The sequence below is a fragment of the Primulina tabacum genome, chromosome 9 (genome assembly GCF_025594145.1).
Source record: "Primulina tabacum isolate GXHZ01 chromosome 9, ASM2559414v2, whole genome shotgun sequence".
Classification (NCBI taxonomy): domain Eukaryota; kingdom Viridiplantae; phylum Streptophyta; class Magnoliopsida; order Lamiales; family Gesneriaceae; genus Primulina; species Primulina tabacum.
The window spans coordinates 35,365,637-35,390,657 of record NC_134558.1 but is presented as its reverse complement, the minus strand read 5'-3'; the positions used below and the strand labels follow the sequence as shown (position 1 = coordinate 35,390,657).

General features: G+C 33.9%; 4 protein-coding genes across 6 annotated transcripts; 2 read left to right on the top strand and 2 right to left on the bottom strand.

Moving 5' to 3' along the window:
• Positions 1 to 721: 721 nt before the first annotated feature.
• Positions 722 to 6,227, bottom strand: LOC142555569 (uncharacterized). Its single transcript, XM_075666494.1, has 14 exons — positions 5,925 to 6,227; positions 4,898 to 5,025; positions 4,611 to 4,796; positions 4,250 to 4,318; positions 4,101 to 4,157; positions 3,131 to 3,184; positions 2,988 to 3,050; positions 2,818 to 2,880; positions 2,281 to 2,445; positions 2,045 to 2,200; positions 1,718 to 1,798; positions 1,555 to 1,616; positions 1,283 to 1,398; positions 722 to 1,045 (listed from the first exon to the last, which is right to left on the bottom strand). The coding sequence occupies exons 1-13, from the start codon at positions 6,088 to 6,090 to the stop codon at positions 1,317 to 1,319; spliced, it is 1,332 nt and encodes a 443-aa protein (XP_075522609.1). The 5' UTR covers positions 6,091 to 6,227; the 3' UTR covers positions 722 to 1,045; positions 1,283 to 1,316.
• A 676-nt stretch (positions 6,228 to 6,903) lies between these two features.
• On the bottom strand, positions 6,904 to 11,770 carry LOC142555568 (cryptochrome DASH, chloroplastic/mitochondrial). The gene is made up of 13 exons (XM_075666493.1): positions 11,313 to 11,770; positions 10,002 to 10,141; positions 9,706 to 9,894; positions 9,484 to 9,609; positions 9,310 to 9,384; positions 8,956 to 9,072; positions 8,822 to 8,868; positions 8,516 to 8,592; positions 8,349 to 8,424; positions 8,169 to 8,238; positions 7,961 to 8,084; positions 7,826 to 7,875; positions 6,904 to 7,186 (listed from the first exon to the last, which is right to left on the bottom strand). The coding sequence occupies exons 1-13, from the start codon at positions 11,740 to 11,742 to the stop codon at positions 6,983 to 6,985; spliced, it is 1,725 nt and encodes a 574-aa protein (XP_075522608.1). The 5' UTR covers positions 11,743 to 11,770; the 3' UTR covers positions 6,904 to 6,982.
• A 1,322-nt stretch (positions 11,771 to 13,092) lies between these two features.
• LOC142555567 (AIG2-like protein D) lies at positions 13,093 to 15,331 on the top strand. Of its 3 annotated transcripts, XM_075666490.1 has the most exons (6): positions 13,093 to 13,301; positions 13,991 to 14,063; positions 14,177 to 14,269; positions 14,689 to 14,772; positions 14,917 to 15,083; positions 15,182 to 15,331. In XM_075666490.1, exons 1-5 carry the CDS (start codon positions 13,177 to 13,179, stop codon positions 15,049 to 15,051), a joined length of 510 nt encoding a protein of 169 aa, XP_075522605.1. In that variant the 5' UTR covers positions 13,093 to 13,176; the 3' UTR covers positions 15,052 to 15,083; positions 15,182 to 15,331. The 3 variants fall into 3 exon arrangements, with proteins under 3 accessions (XP_075522605.1, XP_075522607.1, XP_075522606.1); XM_075666492.1 differs by lacking the exon at positions 15,182 to 15,331 and having other exon boundaries at positions 14,917 to 15,150; XM_075666491.1 differs by lacking the exons at positions 14,689 to 14,772; positions 14,917 to 15,083; positions 15,182 to 15,331 and adding an exon at positions 14,419 to 14,682.
• A 2,768-nt stretch (positions 15,332 to 18,099) lies between these two features.
• On the top strand, positions 18,100 to 21,105 carry LOC142555566 (basic leucine zipper 9-like). Its single transcript, XM_075666489.1, has 6 exons — positions 18,100 to 18,463; positions 19,733 to 19,850; positions 20,006 to 20,168; positions 20,259 to 20,334; positions 20,419 to 20,544; positions 20,637 to 21,105. The coding sequence occupies exons 1-6, from the start codon at positions 18,248 to 18,250 to the stop codon at positions 20,958 to 20,960; spliced, it is 1,023 nt and encodes a 340-aa protein (XP_075522604.1). The 5' UTR covers positions 18,100 to 18,247; the 3' UTR covers positions 20,961 to 21,105.
• The last annotated feature ends 3,916 nt before the right edge of the window (positions 21,106 to 25,021 follow it).

Below are 25,021 nucleotides of genomic sequence, written 5' to 3'. Positions count from 1 at the left end.
ACCAAAATAAAAGAAATTGATTTAATGACAATATTGTTTTCAATATTTTGGAGTTATCTCAATAAGGAAGTTATCTCAAATGACAATTTTTTTTTGATATAATAATTTTTTATATTGATATTTAAAATTTAAATATATTTATGATATTATATAAATAATTTTAAATAATTATTCAAATAGTATTACTTGTTAAATTTAATTATTAATTAGAAAAAATAACATTCCATACATCAGACCTGTGAAATATCAGTAAATCATAATGTAAGGATTTCAAAAAAAAAAAAAAAAATTGGTTATTAGTGATGATTATTTGGCATTGGTTTTGCAACCTCTAATTCAAACTGTCATAATACTCTGTAATCAACTAATGTATTGTTTATTCACACCAAACAATCATATAATGCTTTGTAAAACTTAATACAAAATACAAACTTTGAATGAAACAATGTGATGTTTCATCGTTCGAATTAAACAATATATATTTTATATTAATTCCCTTTGATTAATGCTATGAATGTTATATTGTTGTTTCTAATCAAATTAACAAAGGAAATTGTTTTCCCCAAAATTAATAAAATCAGTAAAATTGAATTTTTTTTCCCAAAGTTAAATTAAATTAATCTTAAAGTGACTAAAACGTAGTGTATCACAATCAACCAAAAAGTTAGATAACATGATTCTTCAATAATTAATCGAAATCTTCTAGGATTGTATGTCATACGTACAACAAAACACAATGCAAGATTTATAATCAACACTTTTGCTGCCATAAAACAAAAAAACAATGACTGTTTAGATTGTGGTCTGGAAGAGTATAGATATGGAAATAAAGAGAGGAAAATACATAGAAACAACGTAGACAACAAAGGCAATAGTACACCTTTTCAGACCACTAATTACAAAACTAAATGTGGAATAACAAAAAATACTTTAACTCTCTTCTAGTCTAGATAAAAATGGAAATTCAAAAAGCTTCAGGATCGACAGTGTAATACATGTGCTGAGGCTATATGCTTAGAAGGCGTAGAAAAGAGACCAAACTAACCTGCAGAGAGTAGAAAACAACAATGTCAAATGTCGAGATATTGCCATCAAATTCAGAAGCAGAAATTATCTGTCCACACGAAATGCTGGATATGGTTTCACAGTAACGACACAAAACGAGGTAACACGAAACTAGTTTTATATCTTCACGACCTACTAGTGTAAAAGCACAGCGCATAGCACACACACATATGATGGATGACATGAGAATGTTGGAAACAAATCTCGCAAGGCACACCTGGAATTAAGTAAAAACGGAAGGGTTTAACTCGTCACTCATCCGAGTGTCCCCGTTTAGCCTTTCGACGTGAATGTTTAGAGTTACCATTGCGAACAGGCTTCCTCACCTTGTTGCTGCAATCAAAACATTATTTCATAATCACAAAAAAACGAAAAAAGACGTTGCATAAGTTAAATTTTAAGAAACAAGGTCCACACATACAAATTCAAAACAACATTTTATAAATATCGAAAGAGAAGAAAGCACTATACATAAACCAGTTGACTAACCAGAAAATGGCTGAACATAATTTCCACAGAAAAAAGATGGGCAGGGCCAGTAGAGCGGAGGCCTACAATATTAAAGGTCAATGGAATAGCATCGTCCAACTTTTTTGGCATTCGTACAGAAATCATGGAAACATAAGACACAAAAGTCTAGTCAAATTCTTACAAGAAACCAAATCAACTCTTTCGTTGCAAGAGGTTTAGTGAGCTCGTGACTCTTCAGTTTCTCTTTTACTGTGTCTTGAACCTTCATTATAGATGAGAAAAATATGTTGAGATCATGAACCAGTATTGTAGTATGTATATGGACAAAGACAACAGTTAATAATCCATTCCATTATAAAGGAAACCCCTATTATTAATGAGCCACAAGAAAACAAGGCTCTGGTATGGTTCAATTAAGCACATCATCGACAAAAAACCTCAATAATCCTCCCATCGTGGCAACTGGCAACTGCAGAATACAAACTTTGAAGGCAATAAGTTCACATACCTGATTATGGTAAATAGTTGCTGACTCAAGGAATTTCCCATAGGCATGAACTGCTTCCTTTGTATAAGGCTTCAGAGTAACACGTACTTTGTCAACATAAGGTCTAGTTGCAGTGGCAGCCTGATCAATATACGGTTTGCTGAATTTCTTCAATTCCTGCATGGTAAGCAGACGATGTCTCATACTGCAGAATATAGAAAAGATAAGCAAGCGAAATAACTGAACCATTATCTCACCTGAAAATAGGGATTCGTACGCTCCCGAACTTTAATGACATGGGGAGTGACAGCAATCTTAGAAGCTTCATATATTTCAATAGTTCTTTCGGTCAACGATTTGACATGCGGTTCGACATTGGTAGATATCACCACCCACTGTTCCTTTATCGCTGGTACCCATTTCTTCATAAGATGATATGGAATAGGATGAACACCCATCACAAATTAATAGAAGGAACAATGTAAGCAAAGCAAAACAATAAACAAAGGCATAAAGAAACAAATTGTACCCTATTAACATTATGCAATGCCGAATGCAATTGAAACCAAAAATGATCTCATTAGACCACACAAACCGATTCAAAGTATATCAAAACACAGATCAGCTAATTATCAAAATACTAGGAAGTAAACAAGCGTAAACATAAACAAAGAAAAAGTGCAATTGAAATTTAATTACACACACGATGGTCAACTTCCCATTTCTGCATCAAAAGCTGATCAGAATAAATCAAACACGAACAATCAGGATATATGAGTTCTTGTGAGACTTACAGTTTTAATTGTTTCCACATGTGGTGCAGCCCATTCTTCGGCTTGCGTCTTCTTCTCTATAGCCTGAATTGAGATGAAAGGGCGAACTAAATATTCCCGAAGGAGAGCATGAGCCATCACATATATCACAATGTCCACGAATAAGAATATGCAGTTAAAAAAACAATGACCTTCTGTGTCATCATCTCCATAGCAGGCTTCCCATGCAGCTGCCAGTTCTTCTCCAAATGTAACTGAAAATTGAAAGTCTGTCAACTAAATAATAGATAAAGCACATAAATCGGAGAAATTAGAAAAATAATATAAAAAATACCTGATATTGGATTACATATTCTGCAAGCCAAGGTGGAAACCATGCACCACGGGCCTATTAACAGTTTTCGCAGATATTGAAGAGGCAAATTCAATAAGAAATATATCCAAATTGGTTTTTACTTGCCAAGAAATGAAATGACATGAAATATATTCAAAATAACAACCAAATGAAAAATTGCAGGAACATGAATTACATGCTCTTTCCCTTTATGTTCAGCAGGTCATTCAATTTGGTCAAATTAATTGTCAGAAGTAAAACAGACGAGAACTAAACACGAAGTTCATAGATGATTTTGCGATAATTCAAAAATTTGCCCGAGAAGCTTGTAATTCTAAATAAAGTTGTCCAGTATCTCTATCCTATGCATTTTATAACTGTTCCAATTGATGACAATTATCAATCACAAGTAAATCCAAATGGTGATAGTTGGAGAAAGCCTTGAAACAACTCTTATACAAGTATACAACATGATACTACAATATATTGACAATTTAAAGATTGGACCTACAATAACAAATCAAATAGTCCATTTTCCACTAGATAATTTTTGCATGTGCAATATTAAGTTAATCTAGTTTGAGAATACATTTACTTAATAAATATTTGTACCTAGTTTTAGAATAAATTTACTTCATAAATATTTGTACAATGGGCAAACCATTACTCTCTAATGATTAAACAATTAAGGATTTAACTGATCAATGCACTGGCAAGTATGTAGGGCTTGGCTGTTACATGTTTCTCACTTGTAAATGTACAGAGGATTTTGATACACAACTACATTATAAAGAAGAAAATCCCGAGTGTATTTAGTGCATAAAAAGATTCAGGGAGGGGGAGGTGAACAAAACAGTAAGATTTTACAAAAATATGGATGCACGCACATCAGTAAATTAGAGCGTATATCATTTACTAAATACTCATATCCAGAGCAGTAGAAATAGAAAATAATATAATGAAACTATACCTCCATCAACTCCTTGGTTTTGGATGTAGCTTCAAACTTTGCCTTCATCATTTCTTCCTATATATATTTGGTACAAAAAAATCAGTACTTGATCAAACAAATCAATGCGTATTAGTATTTAATGCCTTGTCATATGGTTGACACGATACCTCAGCAATTTGAAGAGCTCGTTCTGTTTTGCGCAACTTTGTTTTCTGTTCATTATAAATCTTTTGAAGCTGTAAAGACAGAGAATGTCACAGTAATAACAAATTACACACAGAGTTAAATAACATACTAACCACATTAATCAGAAAATTATGAAAACTTTTTTAACAATAACTCATGAAATGCAATAGCTAATTAAAGTCGAGTCCATGCACTTCTCAACGCTCTACACTAATTCAAGAAGATAAAGGATGGAGAACATGAATACCCGAGATGCAGCTATTAGAAAACAAAAAACTTGAAAGTTTTCAAATAGTTTCAACTTTTTACACGTGGACGACTCTTCGGCTACATGTGACTTACATTCTCAACTTTAGAATTAAATTCCGATGCCTTCTTTTCAACTTCAGCAGACCGGGTTTCCAATAGATCTTTTTCCTTATTTCTCAAAGCAATATTGGTTTTGAGTTTCTCCACCTCCTTTTCCAGTTCATCAACTTTTGCATATGCCTTCCCCATTTGTTCAGCAACAGCTAACTTTCCCTTTTTCTAAGTATACAAGAAGCCTTAGATACATATATAGCTTAAACATAACTGTTTCTTGAGCTCGTTGTTCAATCAAACATGTTAATTTATACATAATGACTCACATTTAGAGACGAAATTTCTCTCTCCAATGATGCAATGCTATCTGATTTTTCTTTTATTATCTTCTCCTTTGCAGCAATCACCTCATCCTTCAGTTTGGTTTCTCGAGCTTTCTCGCCAATCAGGGACTCTTAATACCAAACAAACATGTAAGATAGCAGAAGACAGCAACCAAATAAAATAGCAATAAGTTATTCTGCTCTGTCTAATGGCACGAGAAGGCAGCAACAAGTGTTGTACACTTGTCGGTTCTCATAAAATTTAGAAAGGGAATAAATTTTAAAATTTGCAACTATTTGAACGAGACAAAAAGAGGGATCACAACAATCCTTACGGGTTTAACATTCTTAAGGGATATGTAACTAGCCTTCCTTCAGTAAGGCCCGAAGCAATAGTGATATGATATCCTATGAATCACAGGTAATAAGTTTCACTTTTCAAGAATCATGAATCTGATTTATTCTTGTATGTACTATACATGCTTGGCATTGGTAAGCCAATTCGTTAAAATAAACTACTATGTCTCACAAAATTAAAATTTCAGAGAACCATCCAAATTGCCTGAAGACGCAGCACCTGTCACTACCACCAAAAATTTCAAATATATAAAAGTTCATTCATTTAAAATAGTAGACAACTGAACGCAATCAAGCAGAAATACGGCCAGTTCCACAAAGCATTCCACCAAGTGACACAATTTTTCCACCGCTCTTCAAATGGATATTTTCATAACTCGCCATGTATACGGAAGGTAATAGCAGAAACCGAATACTCCATACCTTCCAAATAAGTATTAATTTTTCCAAGGTTTTCTTTTCATCAGTAAAACAATCGCAGCTCTGAACATAAGTTCCAACGTAAGGACGATGGAATAACATTTTGGTTTTGCATTAAATAAAAAAACTTGAAAACAATAGGTAACAAACACGAAATATAACAACTGGATTCAAAATGTCACAATAAAACAGTTCAAAATCAAGGGTTTTCCACTTGGAGTGATAAAAAGAGGAAATCTTCAAAAAAACTAACCGAGATCATGGATCTTGGTCTTGAACCGCTCTACGACATCTGAGTCGTGGCCTTCCGATCTAGAAACACCATCGGCTTCCGAAATCAACACATCAGCATCGGCAGCTATCCGGCCAACAATTAGCGAAAGAAATACGGTAAATATGAACAGCTTTAACACCGCCATAAAGCCACAGATCGAGGCCACGGCGCTCCGATCACTGAATATCGAGCGATTTTATTCGTTTATCTCGAAATCTAAGACGATAAATATTTGGTTTGAAGTGTGTTGTCTTTTCACGATGGGCTTGAAGAAGCCTTCACTTTATAATATTTTCTAAGCTTTAAATATCAGGACCACGAGTAACTTCTGAACTATTTGACGATAATGCCCTCGGCGGCAAACAATGGCTGAAATACCTTGTTTGCCCTTTATAGATGCCATTCGTACAACGTTAAATTTTATAATTATTAAAGAATAATAAATTAAGATTGAATTATTATTATTATTATTATTATTATTACCATGATCATTTGCAATGTTGTTAAACATGAGAGATCGTAAGATTAAAAAATATTTTAACATAATTATATCAAATCTATATAGAAAATATAATAATATATTTTTATATTATGTGACAATTTAGTCAATTAATAGTGCAGGGCAACGTGTCCTTTTAAGTTTATATTAAAATTAATAATATATATAAATTATTTAATCATTTATGTGGAGGTGGTAGGGATCGTTGGCATGCACGTGTCTTTTTGGTCTGACCCAAGCTCCCACCGTAACTTTCTAACGTACAACAATAGCAGAACGATGTACGAACTCATTTTTACTTTATGTTTTTTGATTTGACAGATATGATTGGTAATAACAGTTATAAATTAAGTTCGAAAAAATATTGAATATATATCTAACTTCTCGCCGTTGCATATGCAAAGCAAATATTTAAAAAAAAAAAAAAAAATTTGAAACCCGCCGTTCAAAGAGGCAAGAAATGCTAGTAAAAATTTTCAAGAAAATGCTAATCAATCAAACTCCTCCTAATTTTTTAACACATCACATTCTGTTTCCTCTACCGCCCTTCCATTTGCTCTCCTCTCTTCTTGTTCCTGAGGGTAGTCGCCCTGTTATTTATTGTTTTAGTGTTGCCAAATTTGAGGGCCACGATGGGTTTTATGTAAGACATTCCAGGAAAGTTTCTCTTCTCTTTCGGTAGAACTCGTAACTGAGGCAACCAAAATGCCACGAATTCTCCTTCAGGATCATAATTTTGAGCCTGCAAAAAAACCAAGATAAGATTAATGTAACTCATTTCGATTATCAGCAATTTTATACGTTCCTAAACCCCGCGACCTTTGGACCTTAAAGGTACTTCAGAACCCACTTTTAGTATTGGATTTCAAGTTAGTAACTTCTCCTTTTTTTTTTTTCTCTTTTTCTTTTTCTTCGTTTCAAATAAAAAAACTAACTCGTCTTTTTTTCTCCTTTTCTTTTTCTTCGTTTCAAATAAGAGTTGAATAAATAAAAATTCCAAAGGGGGTTCATGGTCTAGAGGAAAGATGTGCGAGGAAATATTTCAAGATTTTATTGACCTGACCAAGAAAAAACCATTGCAACATGATACTATATTGTTTCAAGTCTATTGAAACTAAATATATAATTCTTTACATGGGTGGTGAGCCAAAACTAGTAATTTGAATCGAGTTCATGGTTGATGTCGGAAGGGTCTATCAAAACTCAGTCACCTAACTTGATTGTTTAATAGAGTTTATGACCTTCGTGGGCCATCGGTTAGTGACCAGTCAAACAGACCCAGCCTAGTTAGTGGATTAGCTGATTGATTATCAGAACATAGGTCTAGGATTGTGTGCGTGTGTGTGTGTGTGTGTGAATATTTTTTAAGAAAGAACCTTACTTGTTTAGGAATGCTGAAATATCTGTCTTCCCTAGGATCATTCCCAACACCTATATATAAATAGTAAGTAAAACCACGTTTGTCATCATTCACATTTAATAAGATTGACCAATTGTCGAAATGCTATGGGATTACCTGCTCCATAGGTCCAATTTCCATAGTTGGAACACGGATCAAAATCCAAAAGACAAGTCTCAAACCATTCAGCTCCCATTCTCCAGTCGATGCCCATGTCTCGAACCAGAAAGGAACAAACGATCTAGGAGAAAAAGAATGCTCAGACATTACCTTGGCTACAGTTTCTTGATTCCATTCAGTCTTATGATATCTTCATTTTTCTTACCTGTCGCCCACGATTTGACATGAACCCGGTACTCTGCAATTCCTTCATGTTTGCATCAATTAAAGGGTAGCTGGAAAAAATGGCAACAAAAATTGGCAGACAAGAACATGTTCTTTGCTAATTTTTAAAAACAAAATGACCATAAGAAATGTTTGATCAATGGAATATGAGATACAGTACCCCGTACAACCATTCTTCCACAAATCAAAAAGTGCCTGATCTTGGCTCCAATTAGCCTGTATTTTTCGAGGACCACCTGAACAGAGACACATGACCAAGCATAAGATCACATATGCATTTTGGGGCCTCCCTATAAATTCTGAATAGTTTTTTGGTAAATTTTTTACCTGCATGGAAGAGAGAGTTACCCTGCTTGATTGATAGAAATCTGAAGTAATCTCTCCATATCAATTCAAACAATACCCTGAAAAACATAATAACATTTCAAAGATACAGCAGGCTGAATACAGACCTGTCCTTTTTACTTTAATGCAATAACGAATAAACAAAATTTATGATATTTCAAAATCTTGTCGTCTGAAATTTAACAACACTCACAAGACTAGTAGCGAAATAAAATTTTTAGAGCAGCAACATTTCATTTTCGAACGAGAATCCAGAAATGAACAGCTAAATTGCTTAGTGAAGAATACCAGTAAGTCGAATCATTCGATTCTCTTGTCTTTTCATATCTCTTTACCTAAACATGTCAGATAGAAATTGGGCCTCTCAGTGTATAATTGAAAATTTGTTATTAATGGAAGAGATGAAAAAAGTAGCTATGTACCTCTTCATAAATGAATCGGGGAGAAAGGCATCCTGATGCAAGCCAAATAGAAAACTTTGTTGAGTAATCGGGTCCTAACATTCCATTTCTTGTGATTTTATAAGTCCTCAACAGATCCTACAGAAGGAAAATAGCGATATTTTTTGTCATAAAGACAAAATGGTTAACATTACGCAGACCGAGAAAATACGAGGCACGGAATGGCTGGGGGTTATTTAATGCGTTCGGGGAGATTGACATTAGAAAAAATAAATGAAAATTTTCAAATTTTTTCATGCAAAGGGGTTGATAACTCTAGCCTCCACTGGGTCTGTCCTGGTAACTAGATATAAAGCACAAGCCAAATGTACTTGCCTTCTTCCAGAAATACTCCTGTACTCGACTCAATGCTGCACTTTCACCACCCGCAAAGGACATTCCTTTGCTGACCTGCACCAAGACCCAGTAATCTGAAGAAAACTTATCACCAAACTTAAACTAGTTACACCTGAAGTGAACTTCTTATACATAGAGTTGAATAGAACGTGCCTTTTCTGTCTGAAGCCCAAGTGAAGACAACTCAGGAACAGATCCCCAATCAACGACATTTGGTGCAGGTCCAAGTGATGTTGGGAACTTAATGCAATTCCGTATCGAAGATTTTGATTCAACTGACTGAAATTTTGATAATCAGACATCTACTAAACAAGAAATAAGAAATATCTGCCGACAAGTGACATGTGGAGATCAAACTCTAAGAGAAAATTGAACCTTACGGAACTGGGTATAAATATCCGGTAAGGATTCGCAGCTAAATGGAAGGTCGTCTATGTGATACATACTACAACCCCAGATCAATTCTAATGTTGTTGACTTAGGATTCAGAACTCTCTGCAAATTTTTGGATACCAACCTCTCGACTGTCAGCTCTTCGCTGCACGTTTCTTTCTGGGCATAAACCTGATAACTAGACAGAAAAATTTGATAAAAAGACTATGATTCAAAAATTATAACAAATAGTTCGATCTATGCTAGTAAAAGACAAAATAAAGTATAATTTTCTTAACAGTGTGAACTTCATATGCTTTTGCGAGTGCCGGAAGGACGTCCTCTGGTTTCCCCAGCTGTATAAAAAGATTGAGACCACGCTTCACCAAATTTCTTTTCAAGTCCGCTAAACATTGTATTAGAAATTGTGCTCTCAGGGCTGCCAAAGAAGTAAATACACAAGGTTCTCACATATGTCGAAATTCAAAAGCAAACAGCCACATCAAGCACTTCTAGACAACAATCACACATGTTGCAATAACAGTATAGACATCCCGTTGAAAGTGAAGGAGGTATTAATAATGTAGCTCAAAATGCATTGCAGGATACAAAATCATTCAACATTTTCAACAAATGGGAGTCCAAAAATCGAACAAAGCATAAAGGAGTCCAAAAATCCGACGAAGCATAACGACCATAACAACAGGAGCCGAAGCACAAAAGTTCCAAATCGGAACCTCGAGTTAAGACAATCACCATCTTTAAAGGTATACTACCAGCATATGAATCACATAGAGCGGTAATTTGATGTTTATCTGTAAGATAGAGAGGTATTTGGTAACCGCCTTTGGTCTCTTTAGTATGCCACCTTTTGCATGTCCTAAAATTCCTCTCATAAATATCATATAAAGCATTAAATTTACGAACTATTTAGTATGAAAGGCTATTTCATTTAATCTCTCTATGCACTTTCTGATTTCATAAAATACCCTTTATCCGAACAATGGTTTAATGGATAAAATTTGATTTGCAAGTACTAAAACACTATACAGGCAAACAATACGAGCCCGCAAAGCATGTGCCAAGCAACAGTTTTAGAAAATGAGACAATACAAGGTAATTGTGGAATGCATAAAAATGAATGGAATAACGCAACGAATTTAAATTGTGGAATAACGCATAAAAATGAATGGAATGTAAATTAAGAACTTCAAATCAAACAAAGTAACTATTTTTAAAGACACGAGTGACAAGATCAAATACCAACCTCATTTAGTATCAATAGAAGAAGAAAGACAGCTAGTCATAAACAGGGTTACTTATCTTAAATAAGTATTACACATTAACTTATTTAACTAGCATGAATTTCAAATGCTTCTTCATTACCATGAAACAATGTATAAATATGCAATGATTAAATCTAAAGTTTACAGTATTCTTATCTAGGAACTACAAAAATACATTTCAAATCCTTGCATCAATTCAAATTTAACCTTAGAAAAATGCACAATAAATCTGAAATATTTTGAGGTGGTTCCCATCTTGCACACTACATATTATAAAACTGCAATCTTCAACAAAGAAAATGAACAGAGTGAACGAAGCGATACCTCCAGTCTTAGGAAACCCAAAGTAATGCGTTGTCCCCAAATGTCTCGGATCAACACAGTAAACGGGCAAGACAACCTCCGATGAAGCCCAAGCCTTAAACAAGACCTCATTGTCCAGAATCCTCAAATCATTCCTGAACCAAACAATCGCAACCCCTTTACCCTTCCGCTTCGGCAAAGCTGAGGACCCATCAAAACTGTACCTCTGAAACGCCTGTTCAGCAACCCGTTCGATTTCATCCGGCCCAAAATCGGGAACTTGGTGCACAGTTTGCGCAGTTCTAACAGCATTCGAGGAGTGCATGGTTCTAGTTAAACAGCAAAAAAGGACAAATCTTTCGGGTGATTTAGCTTGAAAAGTGGATTTTGTGGAGTGGAAAAAAAGGTTTGCTGAGGGACGAGAGAAAATTATGGTCAGATTATGGATCATCTCGTCGGGTTTACTCTGGTTTTGAAGCAGACGGGGGTTCGTTGGTCGTTATAGGTAGTTGAGAAGGTGACGCGTGGTGCGTGTACCGTACGATGACGTGGCGTTTCGCTTGCCATTGAGAATTTGGGCTGACGGGGTTTGGGATGAGGCAACGGATCGGGCTGCAAAATAAGATTGGGCCCTGAAAAATTAAACGGCCAATTAGCCAATTAAAAAGTTTCCAATATTGTAATGCAATTGGGTACTTAGTTGACAAATTATAATTAAATTTATCAAAAACTTACAAATTAAAGCACCGTTTTAATATTTATATATATATATATATATATATAATATTAAAATTCATCGTCTGACTAAACTACGCCTAAGGGCATCTCCAACCGTCCTCCGTAATGGAGGAATCCTCCATTATGGAGGATGAAATCTTCTCCGACCGTACTCTATTTGTTTCCTCCATTTTAGAGTATGCAACAGTGATCCTCTATTTATGGAGTATCACTGTTCATATAGAGGCTTGAAAAGGGGTGAAAAATAATTACAAAATAGATATTTTAAAAATTGCCATATAGTCCTTTTGAAAATTAATAAGCGAATTACATGTAGTTGTGCCATGTTTAGCGAATTAATTATGTTTAGTTAAATAATATATTATGAAATTAATTAATTATATGTGTGTATGTGTTCGAAAATGAAATAAATTAAAAAAAATTATTTGGTAATATTTAGAGGATATGAGTTGAAAATGAAATAAATTAAAGAAATAGAGTATTTGGTAATATTTAGAGGATATGGGTTGGAGAAGGTGTTTGAAAATAGAGATCATGGATCTCTATTTTGGAGGATAGAGGATGAAAAATAGAGGATATGGATTGGAGATGGCCTAAATACAAGTTTTAGTGTTCAAGCTAAGATTGATGACACTTTAGTGAAGGTCTCGGTATCAAATCCATATATCCAAATTTGCAAAATCTGAGGGTTTTTTTTTTCGAATTTCGAGTTCTTTCGATAAATATTTGATTTAAAATCAAAATTATCGAACTCGAACCGAATTCGAACTGAACTTGATTAAAAATTATTTTGTTGGATAGTTTATAAACAGTTCGCGTAATTTAATATTTTATTAATATAATATATTATATATCAATCTTGATTATCGAAATTTAATAAGTCGATAATATGTTTGAATATTTTGAGTCAAATTCGAAAAATAAAATTTTCGAATTGCAAATCAAAATCGAACTCAATTATGTTTAATTTGAACCTTAAAATGTATTAATATTCGATTGGAGTTGATCCTAGCAACCTTACAGTCCCATGAGTCTTATAATTGCTTTTTATGTGTTTTTGTTGTATTTATAAAAGTAGAATTAATTTATTTAACTTGTGGAGCTCCAAATTTGCAGCAGGCGAGAACTCTTCCAGTCATCGTCATCCATGGGCACCAGCAATCCAGCCACCGTTTCCAATGTCTTCGTCTACGGTAGCCTCCTCTCGGACGATGTCGTTTGCGCGCTCTTGAGTCGCGTCCCTCCTTCTTCCCCTGCCACCCTACCCGACTAGTCAGTCTCTGTCAATTTCTTCCTACAAACATATACATACATGCATCCATGTATCTATTCAAGATGAGGGCGTATTCGTAGCTATTTGTCGAAATTAGCTTTTGCTTTGTTTTTCTGATCCGGGTTGTTTGTAATATTTGTGGAGATTTAGTGGATGGTGGGCAACTGATGGTGCCGCTTCCGATGCCTGATTTATATTATATCCTATCAGGACTGGTGTTTGCCCTTTTTTTTTTCGAATTAGACATTTTGAATATTTTTATTTTGTGATGATAAAAGTGAAGAATAATTCAGAAATGTTTGAGCTGTAATCTTGGTTGTAGATTAATGCAGCAATTTGTGCCATGAAAGATGTGATTTTTTTTTGTAAACAGCAAATCTTTGTGTTCGAGATTGTAACTGCTGTGCGCACGATATAGAAGTCCCTGTTATTGTGGTGTGAATTCATTCATTATTACTTACCTGTGAATCTGGATTGAGACCAAAATGATCTCCATTCTAATTTTTGCACATTATATTTTCAGTGAAGATCACTGTCCAATTCTATGCATGTTCAATATTAATTAGATTTGATTATTTTTTATTTTTATGTATAATTTTTTGAATCAAGTGTTTTTCTTATCAACATGCAGTAAGCAGGGAGCTGTGTTTCTGTTCTTGAAATTTGTTTCTGTCTTTATTTTGAATAGCCATAGGTTTAGCATCAAGGGGCGTGTTTACCCTGCAATCATTCATGTCGAAAATGAGAAAGTTATTGGGAAGGTGTGTTGCGTGTTACATATTCAATCTTTTGAACTTTCTTTGTTGCAGCATATTTTGTGATGCCTATCCGGCGGGTACTCGTGCATTTTCTAATGATTAGAAATTGGTTATAGGTACTCATCGGCATCACCCCACCTGAACTTTATATTTTGGATACATTTGAGGATGTTGAATATGAGAGGAAGACTGTCGATGTTCTCTTTAATGTAGGTCACCGTGTCTGGGTTCTTTATCATCTTGTTCTATATTTGTGGTTAATTTGTTGGCTTGAGCTTTCAAGCTTTTGCGACTGAAAGAGATTAACTTGCTTTTCTCCCTGACTTGGGACCTATGCATTCTGCCAAATCATTAGTAGAAGAAGGAAGAGAATAGGCTCGTGCCTTGGTGGAGAAGCCTCAGCTTGCTATATAATAAGGGAAAGATGTCTTATGCTATAGTTATGTGGATATCTATGCAACAATTGCCGAATGCAATTTATTCCACTTAAATATAGAACGGGCATGGACTTTTGTTTGTGAAAAAACTAAAAAGTTAGGAACTTAATCTAAATGTTATTTGGCTGCTCAACTTATAAAGTGTTACTTCTGCATGTATTCTACATTTTGCCTATCTCTTGAATCTGCAGGATGGCTATGAGAAGTTGCGAACAGATACATATGTTTGGCAAAATCAAACGGATCCAAACCTCTATGGCGAGTGGGATTTTGAGGTGAATCTTCATCTTTTAATTTTTTTGATAGAGCAGAAAAGAAACTTTTCGAATGATAACTGTCTGCTCAAATTTTGAACGAGGCCGAATCTGGACGACGCATCTTGAATAATTGTTGCGATCTCAATTCCTTGCATCATACAGGAATGGAAGCAACTGCACTTTGAGGACTTCTTGAAGATGACAACAAAATTTAAGGAAGAATTGGAGCTACCCGATTCAAAGACGCGGGTTGCAACTTATGAATCCTTTTATCAAGGAATAGCTAATAATCATTGAATCAATTGTCTCAACATATGATCTCTACCCTCGTTCCATTTCTCCTCAATATTTGACTTTGGATCAGAATCCCATTTACACAAACCAGGTTAATTTTCATATGTTAACCATTTTTTTCCTTAATCTGCAGAATCTGTTTGGATTTGGGATCTGATGCTCTGCATTCTTAAAGACTAGACAATATCTCATTTGTGACTCTTGTAAAAATACCCAAAAAATTCTTGTAAATGCTTAATTCACAATAATAATAAAAAAAACTCTTGGATATTTTTAAATAAATTTTTTAGGATTCTAATTTGAAATTAATAGGTTATTTTGATATTGCATTTTGTTTGTGTGATGAATGTATCTAGTTGTATATTACACTAATATACATCCTACAGAGTCCCATTAGATGGGTTGATATGATTGTATGAGTAGGATGTGTAATAATATTGAATAAATAATAAATGATTTGATTAATTAATTTTGGGATAAAATGATAATTTATTTTTTGTTCATTTTCAATAATTAATTAATTATGAATAAAGAAATATATAAATAATAATACTGTAATTTTAATTCAATCATTTGATCGATTTGGAATAAATAAATATTTATATGAATTTAATTAAATTAATAATCATATATCAAGCCAACCAAATGCAACCTCATGTTTTATTTAATATCAAACTTCATTTTAAAAAATGCTTTGGTCCATTAATTGGTTAATGAAATAATTTACTTTTTTCTGAACTAATATGTGTATGGGAGTCATTCCCCTCTTATGCCCTTGAGTGTAAAAAATTCACTTTTTTTTGGCTTACAATATAAAAGAAAAGGGGACAATTTTATGCACCTTATTGAAATAAAGATTACCTAATTTGTTAAGCCAACTTGGTCATCAATAAAAAAAAAAGTTTGGTAGGTAGAAAAATAAAGTAAAAACTTTTTTAACCAAAAAAAAAAGAGAGGAGGAAATTAGGGGAATATTTTAACCCCTTCTTTCCCTTGGCCAATTAGAGAGGTAAGCAGACATCATTTCTTTCTTTTTAAATGGAAAATATTACATTTTTAAAAAAAAATTCATGATGCTTTATTTCATTTTCAGACTGTTTTCAAAGTTCCAAAAAATACATTCCCATTTCATTTAGGTTTCTTCCTTTGAAATGCATGCACCTTTACTGACACATTTTCATTTGTTGCAATCATTCCGGCCAAAAATACTTTATTATAAAGAGAGAAAAAGAAAGGAAAATATAAAACATCAATAAATTTATACCGGATGTAATAATTATTCATGTTGAGTAAAACGATCGGACCGTGAAATCTATATTATATTACAAATTATTAGTATAATTTTTAATAATACAAAAGGTGTTGGTCCTATAATTTTTTGATGCACCAAATCAAAGCTCTTTCTTAGTCAAGAATTAAATAAAAAGTTGATTGGCACAAAGTGTGATGCAACACTTGGCAAACCCAATTAGACTTTTGAAGGTATCTATGGGTTGGTCTTTATATAGGCCGGTGATGTCCAGATCAGTCTCCAGAACAATACCCCATCTTTTTTCTTTATGTTAATCAATGAAAAGCCTATTCATTCAATTCAATCAACTCAAATAAGGGTTTTTTTTTTATTTTTTTAAACAAAATAAAATAATTTTTTTTTTAAAAAAACAAAATTTTCGTTGTGTGTTTTATGCCGGCATCTCCAACCTTTGCACCAAAATTATGTTCCTCCACCTCTGCGAGGTATTTATTTATTTTTATTTTTTTGTTTAATTATTATAAATATGTATTGATTTTATTATTTATTTTTAAATATAAATATTATTTAAATAATAATAAAATATTTATTTTATTATTTTAATAATGAGATACTAAGCATAAAAATTAAAAATAATAATTATTGATTTTTAAATATTTATTTATGTTAATTATTAATAATTAAAGAATAATTTGATTTAATGATTTAAAAAAATAATATAAATAAAAGAAATATTTAGAGAATATTCTGTTTGATGTAAAATTTGAAGTAAATGGGTTGGAGATGGATGTTGTATTTGGTGCAGAAATCGCACTATTTTAGTGTAAAATTTACACCAAAATAGATTTTGTGGTTGGAGATGACCTTAGTATAGAAAACATCACCAACATTAATGATATTGTAATAATAAAAGGATTTTTTTTTAAAAAAATTTGGTTTTCTATTTTCATAATATAATAATTAAATCCAATATCACAATATATCAAACTATATGTATTTGGAATGCAAAAGAAGAAGGTTGATTTATTCAAACGTGATTCCAATTAGTATGCTTGCTTGGCTCCATGGAAGGATACTATTTTATGTTTTGTCACAATGAATTTATAAGGTGTATATTTATTGGTATTGCTACATTGATTTTCAGAGTAAGTGAAGTTTAAGATAAATTTTTTAATGAACACAAAATTATTGATAAATTTGAAGCGAAGAAAAACTCTGAATATGTCAAGATTTCAAGAAAACATATTATTAATAAGTTGTTAAGAATGATCATAAAAACTCGTACGAGACAATTTTACGGACCAAATTTGTAAAATAGGTCTCCGATTCGACCCAATTTTTGAAAAAAAATATTATTTTTTATATTAAAAATATTGTTTTCAAGCATGGATCGAGTTAATGCGTCTTATTGAAATAGATACATAACACTTATTATATACCTACTTAAGAATAATATATATTATATATTCAAGGATGAAATTTATATATATATAAAATATAAATTTACTGGAAAATTTTTGGTTTGATATCAAAATTTGAATATATGAAATATAAAAGTAATAATAAAAACAATTATAATATAAACGAAACAAACACATCACGTGTGGTTCGTATAAAATATAAATTATTAAATCATGATAAGAAAAAACAACAATAATAATCCATGGTCCAAAGTGTAATTTCAATTTTCCGAAGGGCGTGAAAGTAAATTCGCAACCCCAAGTGTGACCAGCTTCATGCAAAGATTCCTTAGCTTTTTCATTAATCAAAAAGCCACTTTGGCTTCTTCCTCCTCTTTTCACTTCGGTTCACCTAAACTCTCCAATTATATATATAACTCAAATCCCACACATATTCCTTCCCTTCTCCTCTCTCTTCTCCACCCTGACGCCCACATATTCTTCGTAGCTAAGAAATCCTTTAGAAAAAATATCTAGAAATCTGCAAATGGAAAGTAAAAAACCAGTCTTTAACGGCGGTTCTGTCTTTGCAGGCTGCGGTGACATGAAAAAAAGCGATTCATTATTGGCGCTTCGTGAGTTATTTTCTTCAGAAGATGAGAAGAAAATACACCACAAAGTTGAGATATTTGGAGGGTCTGATCATGGTTTATTTGATATGGAAAATAGTGACCATAACATCCCACTTCCTTTCCGGAGTTCGGTAATCAGTCTTGCTTAAAGTATTGAAATAAATGTTTTATCCTGTTTCCTTTCAGTTGTAATATAATTCTTGTGTCTTTTTGATTGATTTATCTCGTGACTCTTATATGTACTTGGAATTGAATTATTGAGAAGAAGTAATGTGAAGTAAATATTTTTTTTTTAGTTTCTCTTTGGTCTGAATGATAAAGTTAGCTGTATGATGTTTTTTTTTTATCTTATTGTTTAAAGCTATAATATTTATGTACACGTCCGCACAATTAGAAGGGGCCAACCCAGAAAAATAACATATAAAATTTCATAGGCGGCCACCAGTTATTGCCCCATGTTATTATATGTAGCTCATACCAAAAGATGGCTAAGATTCTCTTTGCTTGCTGATATATGCCAAAATAATTCCAGTTTGATTAATTGTAATATTTAGCATTCTTTGAACCACGATTAATTGTGTTGGAATATGAACTGTTCAAGGTATCTCCTTCTGTTTAAAGTTTGGTGGTTTTCGTAATAAAGTTTCATGAATCTTGATCTTGAGGTGATTCTTCAACTAAAGAAATGCAGATGCAACGTAAAGGTGCTTTGGTAATTGGTAAAAGCCACTGCTTTATGCATCATTTTGAAATGTTATGTTGCTTTATTTTTCCAATGGATCTCACTTTTGAAAAAGTTTTTGTCCTTGTTTCTTGTTTCATAGTGGTAGTCACATCTGTAACTGTGGGTGTGTAAATTTTGATCTGTTGGATCTGAAGCTAGTACAATGTGAAACATGCAAGAAGCCAAGCGTTTGGCCGATATGATTGTTATACCTGCCATGGATCAATAGACTTCATTCTAAATGTTCTAGTGATCACACTGTTTCTTTAACGAGGCACACTAGCTAGTGTTTGTCACAAATTCTTGTTGCTAAATCTTTGCAGAAGCGGGAGAGGGGTTTGATGGTTCCCCCGTTCCTCATGAGATCTGTTTAAGTATTGGTTGTTGGACACTGGCGAACAGTGTCATAACGTGGTTTGAACAATAAAAATTGTGATGGCTTGTTAGAAATACTAAATGATCATAGGAATCAATATTAATATAAGAATTTGGTATGACCAATTAAGTCAGCTTCTCCGTGTAATCTTTCCTTTTGCATCAAGTAAACATTTTCACGTATGGATCTCTGAATTTCATGAGAAAATGTTGTGGATATTTGAAGTTGGTATAACGAAATCAGTATATTCTTCTTATCAAGTTAAAGCCTTTACTGCGTTGCTTTATTTTTGAATTTCAGGAAATTTTAAGAGAATTCTCAGGTTCCAATTCTTTGGCAGATGCCTCATTCTGGTCTCAGGATCTTTATCCTAACCTGTCTAATGCTTCAGCGACAATTGTCTCCAAGTCATCGTGCGGTGAGTGAATGCCATGATATTCCAACCAGTTCAGAGCTCAGTCCTTTATATTTGCTAATAGCTAATTTGCCATCAAATTCTATGCAAGTATGTTATCTTTATGCATGTAAAAATCAGCAAAATTTGATGACTAAATTGGCTCCTCGTTATTCCAGTCGATAGTCCATTATCCTCCATCAATCCCAAGGGTCAGGATAATCAAACAGTTGGACCAAGCAGTGGTTCCTCACATGAGCAATCGGATGACGATGGTCTAGAGACTGAAGCTGGACCTTGTGTAGAAAGCACAGATCACGTAGACATTAAGCGCATCAGAAGGTATAATTAATTCTCTTGAGAAATTGTGGGAAGAAAAGTAGACTATCAAAGCTTGAGCTCGTCTAATCTGAGTTGAGAATGTGATTTCAGGATGGCTTCTAACAGGGAATCAGCTCAGCGTTCTAGAAAAAGAAAGCAAGCTCATTTATCCGAGCTTGAACAACAGGTAAATGTATATGTTTGTTTCTCTTTAAGTTAAAGAATCACCTTGAGTTCTCTCGATGCTAATTGGGCTTTATGCATGCTGCAGGTCGAACAACTACGAGTTGAGAATTCATCATTGTTCAAACAACTGACAGATGCTTCTCAGCAGTTTAAAGACTCCTCGACAAACAATCGAGTGCTTAAATCCGATGTAGAAGCTCTAAGAGCCAAGGTATGTATATAAGACGCCACGCTACAATTTCGTCGTTTCGTTTCATCGATTTTTCTAGTATTGTGCACCTGATTTTACCTTCATTAATCCAGGTGAAACTAGCCGAAGATCTTGTGACTCGAGGCTCGCTGACTTCGAGTTTAAGCTATCTTCTTCAAAATTATCTGAACACTACGCCCCAAACATACGTGCACAACCACATGAATCGAATGGATAATCTCTCCCAGATAATGACTGGCTGTGCAGATGAAAATTCTCATAATTACAGTGCTATTACAGATTCACGCATTATTAATGGGATGGAAAATGTTGATACGCTCGGGGGAAACGCCGCGAACGGAGTCATCGGAGACCCTGCTGGTCGTGTGCCGGATATTTGGTCTTGGTCACCACACGTTGTTCCAGTGTCTAAATGATGAATTAAGCAGTGCCGTTGATGTTGTTTTAGACCCTTTTGTTTACGTTGGATGTGATATATTGATCTTCTCTTCTTTCCGTACTAGGATTATTGTGTCCCACGATGAATTATTCCACGTTAAGGTTTCTAGGTTGATGCTTTAATTTCTCTATGTTATTATAATAGAAACTGAGCTTGCATTTCGTTAAGTCGTTGAAAAAATCTAAAAGATAGCTCGACCAAATATATGTTTCAGAAAATTTCCAACCCAAAACGTCAGTAGGTTTTCGTGTAATGATTTTTATATTTGTGAGAACAGTCCACTCAGTCTATATAAACAATAAAAAATAGTACTTTTAATATAAAATATAATTATTTTCGTTCAAATAAGCATATATTACTTATACTCTATTTTTTACCCAAAAAAATGTAAAAAAATTCACTCGAATCATCATATACTACACAGTATTTCTTCACAAATTAACTAATAAAACTTTTGCACTAAAACATAATATTTGGACATAAAAAAAAAATTTATATGAGTCAGATCACAATTGTTTTTGTGTGAATTATTATTATATTATATATAACCAGAATCCTAGAACACAGAGAAAACGTGATCAGTATTACACTATGTGAACAAGTGCATGCTGTAAGTTAATTTTCATTTATCATCGAATAAATAGATTGTGTCTCACACAATCTAATGTAAAATAAATAATTGGCTGTTTATTAATAATAATAATAATTATTATTATTATTATTTAGTTTCGGGTCCATTAGGACGTTGTCTCTACATTTACTTTTGTCCGTATTTATAGTGCACTTGAAGCAGGGAAAGCACTAACATAAAGTTGTCTAATTTAAATTAATTATATCTTTGTGTTGATGGCTCAAGGAGATGGATCGGAGTTATAACTCTGTCCTAATTTGGAAAAAAAAGAAGAAAAAAGAGAGATATAAAACTCCGAATTTTTCTACTTCGAAAGACTTGTTGGATACAAAGGTGTTCATCGATCGGTTCGGTTCGGTTCGGTTTTCGGTTTTTTATTTATGTTTTTTCGGTTGTCGATTTTACAAATATATAATCCGATATCCGAATCATTTTTCTTCGGTTCGGTTCGGTTCAATTTTCTACAAAATTATTCGGTTATTTTGGTCGGTTATTTCGATTTTGATGTACAATTATTTAAATTAATAAGATAAATATATTGTAAAATATAATATGTTATATTTTTATATGATTTCTTAGTAAAATATCTAAATATAAAGTTTATGAATTACATAAACAACAATCAGCTAAATATTATTCAAAATAATTCATCATTCATTGATATCATCTCAAAAAATATATAATAAAAATAAAATTATTAATTTAATGAAATTTCGATTTTTTCGATCGATTCAATTTTAATATATATAATTTGAAATTGAACCAAATAAATTAGGTTTTTAACAATGATAACATACCTGCCCTGCCCTTTCTCTTTCCCTACATTATGAGGGACTGGTCCCATCCTCTGGAACATGTTAACTATTTCGGAAAAAATTCGTCTAGATCCGTCCCTACTGGCTCGGATGTGATGGGTCCGAGCAATAGAATTTTTTTAAATAAATAATATATATTATATAATCTCTTAAAGTTGTATTAATTAATTGAGTAGATCTATTGTGAGATGATCTCACGAATTTTTATCTGTGAGACGGGTCAACTCTACCTATATTCACAATAAAAAGTAATAATCTTATCATAAAAATTAATACTTTTTCATGGATGACTTAAATAAAAGATCCGTCTCACAAAATACAACCCATGAGACCGTCTCACACAAGTTTTTTCCTAATTAATTTATAACCTCCAAGATGCAATTTTTTGATTTTTTTATTCGAACATGGTGAAATTTGTATCATTTAATTCAAATGATTTTTGCTCTTAATATTGTGAAGGCCCTCGAACTACTTGCTTGGAAATTTGCGGAAAATTAAAAATTTTCTTTTTAAAAGAACTTAAATGGCCTTATTCATAAAATCACTGGTGAATCAAGTTCAATATTTCAAAATATTGCAGCGGAAGAAAATCAAAGTTTTGCCAACAACAACGATTTAAAAATATCCAACAACTGATAAAAATTGTTTGCGAAGAAAATAACAACTGCTGCTCTGAGGTCCTCGGGTGCCACTACTGCCGACCCAAGCTGGCTCACTGGTCCCCGCCCTCGGCCCTGGCCTCATCAGTACCTACAACAATCAAGTCTAGTGAGCCTAAAGACTCAGCATGCATAAATCGCAGGTAACGAGTAAAAATCTGAATTTAAAATATGCATGTGATAAAATATCCTGTCCTGAGGCATACTGAAAATAATCTGTACTGAGCAATTATAATACGTGCATAACTGAATTGGAAATCACTGTAAAAATATTTGCTCCTTGGAGCCTGTACTGAAATATCTGGTAAAATTTTCTGTTGAGATTATGTTTTACTCCTGTGGCCACTGCACTAAGCTGAACTGATCGGTAACTGGCTACCGGGGAGGCTGAAACTGAACTGAGCTGGCCGGTCACTGGCGACCGGGTGGTACCATACTGAACTGATAGGTCACTGGCGACCGTATAAAATAACACTCCCACATAGTGAATGAACCACAAGCCATATCGCATAAATCTCAAAAATAATCATTTTATATTTAATGCACGTAAAATAATTAACTGGCGTAATGAAAATTCCTGTAATTTTACCAACTGGATTGGATTGGATCGTTCCCAGGCTCGCTGCAACCTAACTGTGCCATGAAAAATATGCAATAGTTTAAACATGACCAACTATGCAATTTACGTTCAAAAGATGCGACTATGACGCCTAATGACTTCGCATTTAATCATGACTCCGAGCCAACCTGAACCGACACTGAACCGACGTATAGTCATGATTAAAATACGCTGAAAAATCATAAAATAATGTTCCTAAAATGGTAGGGTCGAAATCTAGGTGGAATGGAGGCCAAAACACGAAACGCTCTTTCGAGAGTCAATTTGGCACATTGCACCGTAAATTCTCGTACGACCTCAAAAATGATCCAAATGACGAACGGTCGAAAACATGACCTTCCCAACTCAATGAGGCACTGTCCAGTCCAAGGCCATGGGCTAAAAGCCAACCAAGAACTCAAACGACGCTTCTGAACAGCAGCATACTTGCTGTCAAAAAAATACAGCAGCTGCGCACTACAAGACTTGCATTGGTTTCGAGACTATCGGCCATTAGGGGCGTGAACCACCGACCAGAGACTCTTACCAACATCCCAAGGAATGATTTGAACCATGGCTAAGGGCCCTAGGCCAGCCACAATCCGCATCACACCAAATCTTAACCGAAGGGTCCAACCGAGAGCAACGTGCATGCGTGTGTAGTGTTTATGCTATGATCGATGTCTTGCGTCGTTGCAGTGGCCATTTGATTGACCATGGCACGATCTAGACATCTAGGAGCATGATATGAACCGTGGCTAAGGGCCATAGGCCAACCAAGATCCACACCAAGCCACAAAAGAAACGAACCATATGCTGAAAAATGGAAGGGCCGAATGGGGAAAGGAGCTGTTCTTGTTGATTATTTAAAAACCGATGAGCCATGGACAAAGCCACCAAAAGGGCGACTTAGTCACGTCTTAGACATGCTAGGGAAGTGATCCAAACATGGCTAAAGGCCCTTGGGGCAGCCAAGATCAGATCCTTCCTCCTTGACATCCAAACTGAATTTCGAATCACATTTCTGCACTTATGGGGAACTTGCTGTCATTCTGAATTTCCAGCAAGCATGGGGCTGGTTTGAATGGACCAAAATGGTCCTAATGCATCCTACTACATGTATACAAGCCGCCTTGGGAGCCTGGAGTCGATCCAATACCTGAAACTCACAAACCAAAAAAAATCGTGAAGCTTGTCATGAAAGGGCCGAAATTCTGCATGTGTGTTCCCAAAATATTTTGACATGTATCTCGGTTTTTGCTTGCTAAAACATGATCATGTACTGAAAAATAAATGATAATATGACTTGATTGAGGTTTGAAAGAAATCTAGACA

Bases quoted from the DNA above. Each gene is read 5' to 3' on its own strand.
- LOC142555569 (XM_075666494.1), bottom strand. From the start codon at position 6,090: ATGGCGGTGTTAAAGCTGTTCATATTTACCGTATTTCTTTCGCTAATT. The intron at 4,797-4,897 runs GTGAGTCATTAT...TTGTATACTTAG, and splicing joins GAGAAATTTCGTCTCTAAAT to AAAAAGGGAAAGTTAGCTGT. The intron at 2,201-2,280 runs GTGAGATAATGG...CTTACCATGCAG, and splicing joins GTACGAATCCCTATTTTCAG to GAATTGAAGAAATTCAGCAA.
- LOC142555568 (XM_075666493.1), bottom strand. From the start codon at position 11,742: ATGATCCATAATCTGACCATAATTTTCTCTCGTCCCTCAGCAAACCTT. The intron at 9,895-10,001 runs GTTAAGAAAATT...TCTAGTTATCAG, and splicing joins AAGCATATGAAGTTCACACT to GTTTATGCCCAGAAAGAAAC. The intron at 9,073-9,309 runs GCAAGTACATTT...TTCCTTCTGTAG, and splicing joins AGGAGTATTTCTGGAAGAAG to GATCTGTTGAGGACTTATAA.
- LOC142555567 (XM_075666490.1), top strand. From the start codon at position 13,177: ATGGGCACCAGCAATCCAGCCACCGTTTCCAATGTCTTCGTCTACGGT. The intron at 13,302-13,990 runs GTCAGTCTCTGT...TATTTTGAATAG, and splicing joins CCTGCCACCCTACCCGACTA to CCATAGGTTTAGCATCAAGG. The intron at 14,773-14,916 runs GTGAATCTTCAT...TGCATCATACAG, and splicing joins ATGGCGAGTGGGATTTTGAG to GAATGGAAGCAACTGCACTT.
- LOC142555566 (XM_075666489.1), top strand. From the start codon at position 18,248: ATGGAAAGTAAAAAACCAGTCTTTAACGGCGGTTCTGTCTTTGCAGGC. The intron at 19,851-20,005 runs GTGAGTGAATGC...TCGTTATTCCAG, and splicing joins TGTCTCCAAGTCATCGTGCG to TCGATAGTCCATTATCCTCC. The intron at 20,545-20,636 runs GTATGTATATAA...TCATTAATCCAG, and splicing joins TAGAAGCTCTAAGAGCCAAG to GTGAAACTAGCCGAAGATCT.